At 40.8% G+C, this 15463-nt stretch overlaps 1 protein-coding gene and 1 pseudogene across 5 annotated transcripts in view; both read right to left on the reverse strand.

Moving 5' to 3' along the window:
- LOC148220147 (ceramide transfer protein-like) overlaps nt 1–15463 on the reverse strand; it is a 159336-nt gene that overhangs the window by 14891 nt on the left and 128982 nt on the right. For 4 of the 5 annotated variants that reach the window (XR_015799148.1, XM_088155722.1, XM_088155720.1 and 1 more), the window contains 4 exons: nt 14734–14826; nt 13229–13315; nt 12161–12253; nt 11513–11587 (listed from right to left, as the gene is read on the reverse strand). Coding sequence is in view for 4 of the 5 variants with exons in the window: in XM_088155722.1 (XP_088011848.1) it covers nt 11513–11587; nt 12161–12253; nt 13229–13315; nt 14734–14826 (348 nt within the window). In the remaining variant the exon portion in view is untranslated. The remainder of the gene's footprint in view (nt 1–11512; nt 11588–12160; nt 12254–13228; nt 13316–14733; nt 14827–15463) is intronic. The other variant, XM_088155721.1, reaches the window with a different exon arrangement.
- On the reverse strand, nt 245–11501 carry LOC148220148 (uncharacterized; annotated as a pseudogene).

Below are 15463 nucleotides of genomic sequence, written 5' to 3' on the forward strand. Positions count from 1 at the left end.
GAGGAAATGCATTGCAAGCAAAGGTTAGTCAATTGACCAACATATGGATTAGTCTAAGAACTGTATAATCACAATATTAATAGCCTGAGCCTATGGGTGGTTTTTTTACAACTTGAAGAAAAAAAGTAATTGAATCAAGTCAAAATCCTCAAAATACAACAAAAAGTAAAATCCTTTCAACAGAAATGCTCCTTTATGTTATTTTAACTGTAGAATTCTCTACAGAAACCAAGTTATCAGTCAAGTTTTGGGGGTTTTCTTTGTTTTCTTTAAGTTTTTTTTTTTAGTTATAATGAAGTATAAACATCCACAAGATTTGTGTTTCTGCTTTTAGACAGGCCATCTTTTCCTGCCACCTACTAACAGGTTTCTGACCAAATAGTCTTCTAAATAATTTTTTTTCCAGGGAAACAATGACACAGTACAATCCAAGCCAAGTAAGAATGTGAGCTATTTAAATATTCAGTTTTCTAGCTCTAGGTCACACTTCTTTCAGAAAGGAATCCTCACTATGCTCCTGCAACTTTACCTGCAACATATTCAGGGTCCCTGTCTCTTCCCTTTGCTCCTAATCTATTAGGGACAAAGCTGGCTTGTATGTGATTTTGTATTTTGCTGCTTTTTGCTTCATGCCAAATGCAGAGGGAGGAGAAGAATAGCAAAAGAAAGAAGAGAATGAAGCATTGACAGGAGTATCAGAGAATACCTGAGTTGGAAGGGACCCACAAGGATCACAGCATCCAACCCCTGGCTTTGCACAAGACAACCCCAAGAATCGTACAATGTGCCTAAGTACAATCTAAACAGTTTAAGGCCTTTGGAATTGTTCAGCATTTAGCCCCCTGACTTCCTCTGAAAACTTGAAAGGCATCTTTAGTTTTTTCCCTCCCTCTCTTCTCCCAGTAAAGTTTCATTCCTGCTAATACATCTTTCAGACAGCTTCCCCTTAGGTTCGGGAAAGAAGAGGTATCATTGCAGCTTTCAGAGGAGAATGTTGTTTTTCACTAACAAGCAATTGCTTCTATTTGACCAAGTAATTGCAGTGCCTACAACTGCCTTTTGCATACTATCTGTCCAAACTGTGATCTACCTGCTGGTTGCTGTCAGCCTGAACCTATTTCAGGTACCACATTAGGCACTGAGTCAATATTCACAGCTTCTTTCTCAGTGAGGAGGCCACACTATTACCTCTGGGTTCCTGGCAGACTACAGGAATGATCTGCAAAAATACTTCTATCCCATGCAGCCTTGGTCTTAACATTAAATGGACAGATCTTCATTTAAAAGGCCCTCAGAAGAGCTCAATCTATTTTAAAATCTGATAGTCCTTTAAAAGGAGAAAATGACTTGCAACACATTTGCAACATTTTAAGCCCACAACCTCTCACTCAACTGGCAGAGACTAATCAATGCCTTTCTGAAGGCACATTGAAGAACCAGCTCCTGACAGAATATGCGTTTCCATCTTAAAATGAAAGCTGCAAGTTTCTACTTGACCTGTTACAAAGATTCCCTTCACATAAACGAAGTCTAGAAACAAGCCCCATTTATTCAGAACCAAGATTTATCTTGCCTTTTTAAAAGCCAAATCCTCAGCCTGGGGACAGAGGACAATTTCCTAATAATAAGGTCTACAGCAGGTTGTCACCAAAAGGTGTGCTGCTTTTCTCTTCATGCTATCAGTTGTCTTTCACCTGCTTGTTCACTAGCAATGAATCTCCAGAGCAGATGAAGTAACTTAATGAACTGGCAAGTTTGTTCTAGGGAAGATATGGGGGAAGAATGGGGCAGACGGGAGTAAGTTAGCAGGATCATTCTTTCTGTGTCACAGTGCATACTGCAGCTGTTTAAAGCTACAGTCTGAAACCCAGCCAGTCTGTAAGCAAGCAGGTACCTGGATGAGTGACAGTAGGAGGGATTTGAGCAAATACAGAGAATCCCAGCCCATCTATTGGATCCTAAATGTCCTGGTTTAGGACAAATTTGGGAGGAAACCTTTGAATGAGGTCCTTCTAGGAAAAAGGAAAAAAAATTGGAGAGAAGTGGGGAAAAAAAAGAAAACTGTTTATTTAACAGGCAACACACTTCCCAGCACAAAAATGAACAATATCAAACAGTAAAACTTCTCGCTGTCCCGAAGAGATGACAGATTTAGAAGAGTTTTTTCCATGGGCTGCCCAGCTCACTCAGTCTGTTCTCAGTTCTTCCTGTGCTGGGGAATGCTGCAGCCCAGGCCAGGCACGGTGGGCCACAGGTGTGAGTTCCTGGTGCTCTTTTGGGTTTTCAGTTCAGAGCAGGTTCAAACAGTTCCAGGAAAACAGAAAAGGGGAAAAACCAATCCAGGGGGCTTCTCTGCCTCAGCTAGCCAGAAAACTAACCAAGAGCAAAGGAAAGCTCTTTCTTTCTGTGTTCACTGCAGACAACACAGTCTGTGTGCAGGAATGCGGGGGAGCCAGTGCAGTCTCTGATAACAAACTCTGCACTTCTTCTTCCCTCCCCCACCCTTTCACTCCTGGAACCAGTCTTAAAGTTGCAGAATTTAATATTCAACACCAACAGAACAGACGATTTGGGGATATAGGCATCACACAGTTACTTCAAGACATTGCACCCCTTATCCCCATATCGTCAGCTTACTACCATATCTGATACATACTCCAATTCTATAAACACATACATCATACACATATATATATACGAGATACAGCAATAGACAGACAATGACAGTTATATTTAATAGTAATATTTACATATGGTTCTCACGCAACAATTAGATTTTTCTGAGGTACACACTGTGTTGTCCTATCCTTCTGCATTATCTACCATGTGCAACTTGGTCCTTGAGCAAAGACAATCCCATGAATGGGTTTGTCTGTATTTGAGGCAGAATTGATCCAAACTCTCTTCTCTAACAAACTTCTGGCATGCACCACTGGGACTTTATCTCTGTCGACTGTATGCAAGGACTCTGACTGGGCAGGGCCTGCTCGATTTGTGGAACCTCGGGTATTAACTAACCAGGTGGCCTTTGCTAAATGCTGCTCTCAATTCTTAAAAGATTCTTCATCCAATGCTTTCAAAGTGGTTTTTAACAGTTCATTGTACCTCTTCACTTTCCTTGCAGCTGGTGCATGGTAGGGGATATGGTACACCCACTCAATACCATGTTCTTCAGCCCAGGTGTTGATAAGGCTGTTCTTGAAATGAGTCCCGTTGTCTGACTCAATTTTCTTAGGAGTACCATGCTTTTACAAAACTTTTTTTTCAAGGCCCAAGATGGTGTTTCGAGCAGTGGTGTGAGGCACAGAGTAGGTCTCCAACCATCCAGTGGTGGCTTCCACCATGGTTAGTACATAGCGCTTACCTTGATGTGTCTGGGGCAGTGTGATGTAGTCAATCTGCCAGGCCTCTCCATACTTATATTTGGACCATCGTCCCCCATACCAGAGGGGCTTGACCCGCTTGGCCTGCTTGATGGCAGCGCATGTCTCACAGTAGTGGATAACTTGAGAAATACTGTCCATGGTTAGATCCACCCCTCGGTCTTGTGCCTACTTATAGGTAGCATTTCTACCCTGGTGGCCTGAGGCATCATGGCCCATTGAGCCAGGAACAACTCTCCCTTGTGCTGCCAGTCTAAGTCTATCTTTGACACCTCTATCTGCGCAGCCTGATCTACCTGCTTGTTGTTTTGATGCTCCTCATTAGCTTTATTTTTGGGGATATGGGCATCTACATGACGGACTTTCACAGGTAGCCTCTCTACCCGAGTGGCAATGTATTTTTACTCGTCAGCAGCCCAAATTGGTGTTCTCCTACATTGCCAGTTAGCTTTTTTTTACCTTTCCAGCCAACCCCACAGAGCATTGGCTACCATCCATGAATCAGTGTAGAGGTAGAGCTTTGGCCACTTCTCTCTTTCAGCAATGTCCAGGGCCAGCTGAACAGCTTTGAGTTCAGTAAGTTGACTCGATCTACTTTCTCCTTTGGTAGCTTGTGCAACCTGTCGTGTGGGGCTCCATACAGCTGCTTTCCACTTCTGGTTCATTCCCACGATGCGGCAGGAACCGTCAGTGAAAAGAGCATAGCATGTTTCATCTGCTGGCAGTTGGTTATACGGTGGGGCTTCTTCGGCTCGGGTCACTTGTTCCTGTTCCTCTTCGTCAGCAAGATCAAAGTTTTCACCTTCCAGCCAGTTGGTAATTATTTCCAAAATCTTAGGGCAATTCGGGTTTTCAATACGGGTGTGCTGTGTGATGAGGGCAATCCATTTGCTTCATGTGGCATCGATGGCATGGTGGGTAGAAGGAACCTTTGCTTTGAACATCCACCCCAGTACTGGTAGTCGGGGTGCCAGGAGGAGTTGTGTTTCTGTGCCAACCACCTCTGAGGCAGCTTGAACCCCTTCATAGGCGGCCAAGATCTCTTTTTCTGTTGGAGTGTAGTTGGCCTCAGACCTTCTGTAACTTCGGCTCCAGAATTCCAGAGGCCGCCCTCGAGTTTTCCCAGGCACCTTTTGCCAAAGGCTCCAGGACAGACCATGGGTCCCGGCAGTAGAGTAGAGCACGTTCTTCACCTCTGGTCCTGTCTTGACTGGGCCAAGGGCTACTCCATGAGCGATCTCCTGCTTGATCTGGTCAAAGGCTCGCTGCTGCTCAGGGCTCCAGTGGAAATCGTGTTTCTTGCAGGTGACCAGGTAAAGAGGGCTCACAATCTGGCTGTACTCAGAAATGTGCATTTTCCAAAAACTTATGCTACCTAGGAAAGCTTGTGTTTCCTTCTTACTGGTTGGTGGAGACATTGCAGTGATCTTATTGATGACCTCAGTGGGAATCTGGCATTGTTCATCTTGCCACTTCATTCCCAGGAACTGGATCTTTCAGGCAGGTCCTTTGACTTTGCTTCTTTTGATGGCAAAACCAGCTTTCAGGAGAATTTGGATGATTTTCGTTTTTTTTAAATACTTCTGCTGCTGTGTTCCCCCACACAATGATATCATCAATATATTGTAAATGTTCTGGAGCCTCATCCTTTTTTAGTGCAGTCTGGATCAGTCCATGGCAAATGGTGGGGCTGTGTTTCCACCCGTGGGGCAGTTGGTTCCAGGTGTACTGCACACCCCTCCATGTGAAAGCAAACTGAGGCCTGCACTCTGCTGCCAAAGGAATGGAGAAAAATGCATTGGCAATGTTAATGGTGGCATACCACTTTGCTGCCTTGGACTCCAGCTCCTACTGGACTTCCAGCATGTCCAGCACAGCAATGCTCAGTGGTGGAGTCACTTCATTCAATGCCCGATAATTCACAGTCAATCTCTATTCTCCTTCAGATTTACGCACAGGCCAGATGGGGCTGTTGAAGGGTGAGTGGGTTTTGCTGACCACCCCTTGGCTCTCCAGCTCACGGATCATCTTGTGGATGGGGATCACAGCATCTCGATTCGTCCAGTACTGCCGACGGTGCACCGTTGAGGTGGCAATTGGCACTTGTTGCTTCTTCACCTTCAGGAGTCCTACTGTAGATGGGTTTTCTGATAGTCCTGGCAAGGTGTTCAATCGCTTAATGTTCTCTGCTTCTACAGCAGCTATTCTAAAAGCCCACCTGAGTCTCTTTTGATTTATGAAATACCCATTTTGGAGGAAGTCTATGCCCAAAATGCACGGGGCCTCTGGGCCAGTCACAGTAGGGTGTTTTTTTTATTCATTTTTAGTCAGGGTCACCTCCGCTTCCACTAAAGTAAAATCCTGTGATTCCCGTCACACCAGCAATAGAAACAGATTCTGTCTCTACATGTTTTGATGGGATTAGTGTGCACTGCGAACCGGTGTCGACCAAAGCCTTATATTTTTGTGGTTCAGATGTGCCAGGCTAACGAATCCACACAGTCCAAAAAACACGGTTTTCCCTGGCCTCTATCTGGCTAGAGGCAGGTCCCCTCTAAGCCTGGTTATTCTTTTTACCCTGAGCATATGTCTTGGAGGTTCCTTCAAGGGGATTGGACATGTTATCATCATCATCATTGTACCTGGCAGTTTGGCTACGGCCAACTGGAGCTGCTTCCCTTTTGGTGGAACTCTCTCTCTGTATCTTGCTGTCTTGCAATTCAAGCACCCGTTTTACCAGAGCAGCAGTAGGTTTTCCATCTCACTTTTTCATGTTTTCTTCAGAATTACGCAGGAAAGACCACAATTTAGCTCGTGAGAAGGGTCTTCTCTCCCCATCTGGGGAACGTTTACGTTTGGGGCCAGAACCTTTGATCTGTATAGCCAAGATTTGGAGAAGGTCTTCTTTAATTTCCTCCCTGAGTTTCTTGTGATTCTCTTCTATCCTATCTTCTAATTTTTGCAGACGTGTTTTCACAGCTGCAATTCTGGCATGTGTTGGGCCATGCACGGCATCTGCATATGCTTCGAGCTTTTTCGCCATATCAAATACAGTCTCCTCCCTGTCATCCTGCTTCATTATAGCTAAAGCAGAAGCATATTCATGGGGCCCAAGTCGTACAAGTTTTCGCCACATCACGGATGTACATGGCATTAAGTCTGGATTCCTAGTTGTTAGGTCATCTGGAAAAACAATCTCTGCCACTGCCATTTCTCTCAAGCTTTGAATCCCTTGTTCTATGGTCTTCCATTGGGTTTGCTGCATATAGAGATCGTCTGCACACAGGTATCTTTGTGCTACACTGTCCAGGACCCGTGCCCAGAGGCTGTGAGAGTTAGGCCCCCTCATAATTCCTTGGTCAATGACAGGATCATGTGACAGGGATCCCAAATGCCTGGCTTCAGTGCCGTCCAGAATTGTAGCCTCGCCTGCAGCATCCCAAAGACGGACCAACCAACTAATTATAGATTCATCAGGTCGTCGGGTGTAATCCTTTCTCAGGCCACGAAGGTCTTTCAGAGATAGGGACTCAATATTGGCTTCTGATCCTGTGTCAGTTGTTCTGACTTCTGATTTTGTATCGGAAGCCTGCCTTGAGGATCTTTTCTCTTCATCATCATCGTCCACTGGCCAATCAGTTTTGCTGGTGTGCTTTCTTCCTGCAATAACTGCCAGTGGCTTAGGTTTACGATTTGGTTTAGCTACAACCTGAGTGACTGGGGTATTGGCTGATTTATTTCCCTGCCCCCCTGCCTTTCTCTGCTGCTCTACAGTATTTAGCAGTGTGCGATAAGCATATGCCAGGGCCTAGTTTATTGCAATGATCTTTTTTTTATTAGAATCATCATGGCACTTCTCTTCCAGATATTTCCCCACCTCGTCTGGGTTCTGAATTTGTTCATGTGAAAATTCCCAGGCTGGGGGATCAGAAAATTTCTTCAGGGTTCTACCCATTCTCTCCCATTCCCCACACCACTCATAATTTTCCACGCCTGGGCCTACTCCTGGATCAGGGGTCCCATCAGCTCCTCTGGACATCTCAGCCTTCATTCTAGAGAGGCTGCAGACTGTGTAGAGGAAGCTCACCAGATGAAATACCAGGAAGGTGGTATCCTTGACATTCAGGGGAAACTGAACATCCTCAAAAAATGACTTAACAGATTCAGGGGAGAAAAAAGAAAGTTAAGGCTGAAAAGCCTCATTCCCTGCTCCTCCTCTAACAAACTGGGTGCAATTACTAATGAACCTCCAAAACATGCTATTGGAACTGGGACGTAGGGTAGGACGAAGAAACTATAAACTATAAATACCTGGAACAAACTCCAGTAGTTTTATAATCTTTCTATAAATCATTATTACTGAGCCCAGCACAATAGCTATTCTAATTCGTGCTCCTCTACTGAAAAAACTGCATGTTAGGGACACTACTGGAGCCATTTCCGGATAAGAAAATAAGCTTAGAGACCAGAAAGGTATTAAAACCTCAAAAAAGCCTAGAGACCCGAGACCCATAAAGGCCTCCATCCCGACAGACATGATAGACATTATGACTTCAAACAACATGGTTACTGACTGCTTTACTCCAATACAGAGTAAGTATAACCAAAATGCAATCTGAACAGGTTTTTTTTCCACTTTCTCGAGCCCCACGTTGGGAGCCAAAGGTATTTGTCCTGGTTTAGGACAAATTTGGGAGGAAGCCTGTGAATGAGGTCCCTCTAGGAAAAAGGAAAAAAAATTGGAGAGAAGTGGGGAAAAAAAAGAAAACTGTTTATTTAACAGGCAACACACTTCCCAGCACAAAAATGAGCAATATCAAACAGCAAAACCTCTTGCTGTTCCGAAGAGATGACAGATTTAGAAGAGTTTTTTCTGTGGGCTGCGCAGCTCACTGAGTCTGTTCTCAGTCCTTCCTGTGCTGGGGAATGCTGCAGCCCAGGCCAGGCACGGTGGGCCACAGGTGTGAGGTCCCGGTGCTCTTTTGGGTTTTCAGTTCAGAGCAGGTTCAAACAGTTCCAGGAAAACAGAAAAAGGGAAAAAACAATCCAGGGGGCTTCTCTGCCTCAGCTAGCCAGAAAACTAACCAAGAGCAAAGGAAAGCTCTCTCTCTCTGTTCACCGCAGACAACACAGTCTGTGTGCAGGAATGTGGGGGAGCCAGTGCAGTCTCTGATAACAAATTCTGCACTTCTTCTTCCCCCCTTTTTACTCCTGGAGCCAGTCTTAAAGTTGCAGAATTTAATATTCAACACTAACAGAACAGACGATTTGGGGATATAGGCATCATACAGTCACCTCAAGACACTAAGTTAAGATGTATCATTGGTCAAGGAAATGAGTTACTGAGATTGTAACCAATCATATGTGTGTCCCCAGGAAACTCAAACTCCCTGTTTAAAGAGTGTTCATAAGAATAAAGTGTTTAGTCTTTGTTACATGAATCAAGAGTGCCGTGTCTCTGTCTTGGACCTGGCACCAGTCAATATCACATTTCTGTAGTCAGTTAACTTGAAACCACATTTTAAGACACTGGGTAGTAGCTTCTACAGAGTATAATCCTTGCAGCTGCTAGAAAGAGCAACATCTTGACCCCATAATCCAGTCCATTTGACCCTGATCTTTAATGTCAATTTGCATTATTGTGATAAGGACCTGATCAATCTCAGATTTAAGTGGCTAGGTTTTCAGCCACACTAGTGGTCTGATACTCAGGTTTACCATACGGACCCACAAATGTTATTACAGACGTAAGAGGTGAAAATGAGAAAGTTCACATATTTTAATGACTGTTTCCCTTACGTTGAACTGGCAGTGCAGCCTGACAGAAAATGAATTCTATCTTTAGAATCAAACTTGCTTTCTATTACTTGATTTCCTCCCTCCTCCTCTACAAAACCTAACTTTAATTATTAATGTGACTGGAGTATCAGTAGATCAGCCTATTGGTGTTGTGCAATATGACCTGCATAATTTTTCCCCTTGTAAAAAATTCAAATTCCAGAAGGTAACTGACTGCAGTAAGTCAAGGCAAGTGTTGGGATTTCAGTCCAATAAGCAAGTCCTTAATTGTTAGGGTTCTGCTCACGAAGCTGGTGGCAAGGTATGCAGGTAGTATCATTCCAGGCTGTGTTACTCAAAAGAAAAATCCATTCCTTCTATTTGAAAAAGTAGGCTGTTTGCAGTGTGTCAGAGACTGGAAAGATGGATGTCTCAAGACATTTTGGGATGCATGTGTGTGGGGGGGAGGGGCAGGTTGGGCCTTGCCCTGGTGAGACAGTGAACTGCCTCCCACTCCCCACCTCTAGAGCCAGTATCTCAGCCCTGCAGTGGTGCCAAACATGGAACATTGGAGGCAGAGCTCCACTCTCACCTAACCCAGCTTCTGAGTGGCTGGAAGTCCCACCTGGAGGGAGGGGCTGATGCCTGGAAAGGCTGACCCAGAACAGAGACTAGACAGAGCAAAAGGAATAAAATAGGTATTTATTAAAAGGATACACCTTGGGCAGTGCAAGACCCCGGTCAGGGTTATACCCAAGTCAAATCCAAGATGGATCCCAGTCACAAGTCTTTACACTTTTATAAGTTTTGGTTCATCTACATATTGGAGTCAATTATCCAACCACAGCTCCAGGCTATGAAGTATCAGCCCCCTGGCTTGCCCCCTTTCCCTTGCTGTTGTTTATGCTTTTTGGGTAATGGGTGTCCTTGATTCTCTAGCTAGGAAGGGATTGTTTTGTCTAACTACCCTGTGAAGAGAACTTATTAACACCTAATATGAAGTTTCAGAGTTACACACTAAGCAGCAGAGAATCTGAAAAATATAAAAGCTAAAACCCAAGCTATCAGGGCCACGAAGGCCAAGAGGTATATAAGGCTGAGCATGAGGCCAGTATGTCTTGAACCTACCTTCCTTTTGGAGTTTCTATCTGAACACTTCTGGAACCCAGGAGTTGGTAGCTATATGCATGCTTTTCTATATATTTTCTTTCTGTCTTTCTCTCTTTCTTCTTCTACTAATTCCCTCTTCTTGGAACATTTTGAGTAATTTAACATCACACGAGTTTAAAGTTTGCTAAGTTGAATGGACCAAATTAATGCTGTGAGAAGTGTTTTATGTTGTTTTGATGTTGTAGTAAACCTTTTGCTAAAGCTCTCTGATTTTTCTAAAGTTTGCCAATAAACTTTTGTCTTGTTTTGACCTCTTGAGAATATCTGGTAAGTATTTCTTCTGTGTGTCTAACCCAGAGTACATGAACCACTGTAAAGTCCTTTTATTGGGGCCTTACACAGTGTTAGTTCATAATTTAAAAACAAACAAATCCAAAACCAACAGACCCCAGAAGGAAGCCCCATATTCACAATCATATGGACCACAGCAGAAAGAAAAGTAATGGCATGAATGTTATTTGAATGATTTTTTTTGAGACTAAAGACCAAACACATTAATTTACTTGTCTAATTCAACTTTAAACTATGCTCTTCAGAGCAAGCACCTAGAGTAATTTTGTACAATACTGGAATATGTCACTACAACTAAATTCACTTATTCAGGATGTCAGACATTTTCTGAACCATAATTGAGTATATTGGAACTCTTCAGTAAAAGTTCTCATAGCCAAAATCTCATTTTTTAACAACACACTAAAGTTGACCTTTTGGTAATAAAACTAGTTGTAGAGGTAAAAAATTATAATAGAGAACCTTAAAATTTGGTGTCCTAATGTTATTACAAGTGACAAATTTTAAAGACAGAATTAAACCTTTGATTTAAAAACAAGAAAAACTATACAATTTGAAGCAAAGACCATCTCCAGCCCACACAAACCAGGTGTTATTTTATTACTTTTATTATAATCAGAAATGCAAAATTTTCAAGTTGTAGGTATTTTTAGTAAAGCTAATGAAATGAGTCCAACAGTTCACAAGATTTGGGCCTCTGCACAAATGATATGCATGCAAGCAGAATGTAAAAAGACAACCATTTAGTAAAGAAATAGATAACTTTTTTTTGTCTCAACATACTAGTTTAGAGTAAACAGCGATTTATGTAACAAAAAACTCAGGTTCTAGAGAAGAGGATGAAATGCAGCAAAGATACACAACCCCCACTCTACACATTAATACAGTACCTGGGCGCTGAATCTGTGAACATCAAAGGCACTGACTAGATCAATGGAAGACATGGAGGAAGAGCGACTATAGAGCTACCAGAGACAGACAAAGAAAAAACCAAGTAATCAGAACAAAGGCACAACAGAGCATTCAGTACCAACTTGCAAGCACAAGATAATGAAGAAAATGAAAACAAAAGCACCATAAGAAGCAAGCACAGTGGCAAATGCTGATTTCATGCACCTATGATGTATTATGATCCCAGTGTAGCCCTAAAAAAGTCATAGTGTTTCAAGTAACACTAAAAGAAGTCAATTGATCCTAATGCAAGAGACTTTTTTTTCCTACCAATTAAATTAATTTTGGTGACGGTATCTTAAAAGCAGCGAGGTTAGCAAGTTGTTGATTTTTTCTTTATAATCGCTAACTGACAAGCTTTATACAAATCAAGAGTATTCTAAATAGATTCTGAAATCAGGATTTTTTTAGCCAAGACAGAAAACAGTCCTTTTATAATTCCAGCTACTTCAATTAAAAATGAGTAAACCACTGAAAGTTATTCTAGAAGCATCTAAAAAACAATTTAAAAAAATCTGACCTATCCATGCAAAATATTATATACAAGTCAATCAACTATACAGAGGAGTTCAGGAGAAATATCTTACCTTTTGTACAAATCTATGAGTCCCCACAGTAGAATATGCATCTCCAGGAGGTAAGGATATCGGCCAATATAATCTGATCTTTTCACTTTGGGACTGCAACAAAATAGCTAATTACTGGTAGTCAGTTGCTACTGGATGGACTATGAAACAGTGAGGCACCTTCAATCTTTATAATGGCTACAACTAATGCTGTCCATGACAGACATGAAGTTGCCATCCTGCTGGAGTTCTCAGGAAGCAAATGGACCTGGAGACTGAATTACCCATTAATCTATACTTCAAGGTATATTTCCAGGTTAAGCAAAATAGATTGGGAGCATGACAGATGTTGCATCCATGTAGTAGTGCTACAGTAACTCAAAACTTTTACCTTCTAAGAAACCCCAACATAGATAAATTGTTGGGTATAATATGTCCACTAGAAAGTCTTATACTTCTTAACCAAGTGATTGTATTCACTATATTCATAAGCCAAAAACCTTTTAAGACAAAGGAAGCACCACTTTATTATTCCCTCTCATATTATACACTACTATATTTTCTCATATTCTATATATTTCATCACACACATCCCTTTTTGATCCTTGTCACTGAAGTATATTCAAGAAATTAGTTAGAGAAATAGCCAGAGCCTACACAATTTTTAAACAAAACCAAACGTCAATAGAACTATCTATTTCCTATTTCACATACTGCTACAGTCAAAAGAAACTTCAGAGCAATAATTAGGTTTTGAAAAATAGCTGCATCATTAGATATTCTTATTTGCCCAGGGCATCAGTTATATATAGAGATAAGTTTTATACAGGACTAATACATTTATTTAGGAGTTAAAAACCAGAAACAATTAGCTTAACACTTATACTATCCTTTTCTATGCAAGCTGTCTAGTCACTTTCTCAAAATTAGTGTTAAAAATATTTAATTGTAAATATTATATAATGAATCCCACTTATATGTGTCAGTCTAAAATATCTAGAGTTTCAGGAGATGCATCCCAGGACCAATCAAGTCACAGAAGTCTTCCATGAAGTGCCCATCATTAACACATTTTTTAACTATCAATACCTGTTCTTCCATTTTATCCTGTCTATCAAGAGCAGCTTCAACAGCATCAAAGAATTCTTCTTCATTAATCAGACTATTAGGACCCTCCTAGAGCATAAGAAACAAAATTAGTTCAAGATTTTGGAGACATGAGAGCTCCACTTAAGTTCAGTATTAGAAATAGCTATTTATGTATTATGCGGATAACTGACAGAAGGAAATTTCTTCCATAAATTTTAAATATTTTCACCAATATTCATATATTAGAATTAATCTGAAAACTCTACTTGTTAAAAGAAGTTATTTCCTTTAAGTACAATTTAGGTATACTTAAGTAAACAAGCAAAACCCCCAGAAAACCGAAGACTGAGTAACAGTGTCAATATGCTTTGATATGAGATTTAGATTTTAATTAACAGATATCTTCTCTTAAAAATGTTTACCGTACGTAAGTAAGTATATTAAGATAATTGTGTATTTAGACTCCTTCCAAGTATTCTATTGCCTTAAGGTGGATTTCAGATATGTGCTCAAAGCACAAGACAAAATTGTGTGGATCACTACTGAGAATTATTGGAAAGGACAGTTTAACAATACACAGCAGGTAGAGTTGAATCAATTATTAAAAACTTGTGTCCCCTAAGTAAAATGGTAATTTAGGAAAACTAGGTTTACTGCTTTTATTTTATTGTAAAACAAACTAATCCAGCAAATTTCAAAAATCTACTTTACATCAGGGATATCTGGGGAAGCAGTTGAGTTCATAACCAGGTAGACAAAGTTCAACTTCCTATCCATCCTTTTCTTTTACAGTGCCTTAGCCACAACAGAGAACATAAGCTCAAATACCTTTTAAATATCTCAACATATTAATACTATTTCTCAGGCTATGATTTGTAAGTAGAAACCCAATTAATTAACGTAAATGAAAGAATCGAGTTCTTAAAAGCTATGCAAATTGCTTTATAGGTGCATTACATTATTGTTCAGGAGGCAGTTTAAGAGACTCAGACTTTAATTCAATAACCAAACTGAGGAGGAAGTTGATAAAATATGCCATTTAGCAGATGAAGCAGAACCTAAAATAATTGAATTTATCAACACATTTCAAGTGCCAGTGACAAGTCAAAAATCAAATTAAACTTCAGATTCTAAGACTGCCTGCAGGCAGGGCTTTCATATTTGCATTACATATCTAGACAGCTGACTAATTAAAATGTAAGAGTCCACAACATTCAAATGAGCAGTATAGAATGTACAAGAAAAATAATTAAAAAGGCAACAAAAATATCTGTAAGCAAAATGCTTTAGACAAAAGTAGAATAGGAAATCCGAGGTGAAGACAGGCTTCTATTCTCAAAACACTGAAGGATTTAGATTCTTCATTTAGTTTCAGTTTCCAAGGCAGAAAAAGTGGCATGAACACATTACACAATGACCTTGATTTGCATACACACTCCATTGAGAAACAAACTAATCTTCAAAAGCCTTAGCATTTTTAAAAATTTCAGAAGCAGAATTTGCACCTCATAGTCTGGCCCTCCGAAGTGGGACTTTTTCTTCAGTTCTGTCACAGCATTTTTGTATGCTTCTTCAATTCTTCTCCTTTTCTCTGTTTCCTGTAAAATTACATGATCATTTAAAACAGCAAGAATATATTGACTGATAATAGTCAGTATGACAATAAATGGAATGATCAGTATAAGTTTTATTCCCAAGGAATAGTTACAGAGATGCTGATTTTCTGATTTTATTTGAATGCATGCATTATATGTGCCCTTATAGATGCATATATAATACAAAGCTTGGGGAGCTAGCTACCTTGAGCATAACTTCTTTAAGTCACATGGAATAAACTAGATCAGCAAGAAAAATCTGGTATCTAGTTTAATCATAGCTATTCATGTTTGTTGAGGGTCAATCCCACTTCAGTGGCTGAAAAAGTTATGGAGAATATTCTGGGAGTTATTGAAAAACACCTGAAGGACAATGCAGTCACTGATCACAGCCAACACAGTTCATGAGGGGAAAGTCCTGCTTGTCAAACGTAATTTCCTTTTATGACAAGGTAACCCACCTAGTTGATCAAAGGAAGCCAGTTGATGTAATCTTTTGGGATTCCAATAAAGCTTTTGATACTCTCTCTTGCAGCATCCTTCTGGATAAAATGTCCAGCACACAGCTGGATAAACACATTGCACACTGGCTTGTACTAAATGGAGTCACATGAGGCTGCTGACCAGTCACAAGTGGTGT

This window comes from Sturnus vulgaris, chromosome W (assembly GCF_052056855.1).
Source record: "Sturnus vulgaris isolate bStuVul1 chromosome W, bStuVul1.hap1, whole genome shotgun sequence".
Classification (NCBI taxonomy): domain Eukaryota; kingdom Metazoa; phylum Chordata; class Aves; order Passeriformes; family Sturnidae; genus Sturnus; species Sturnus vulgaris.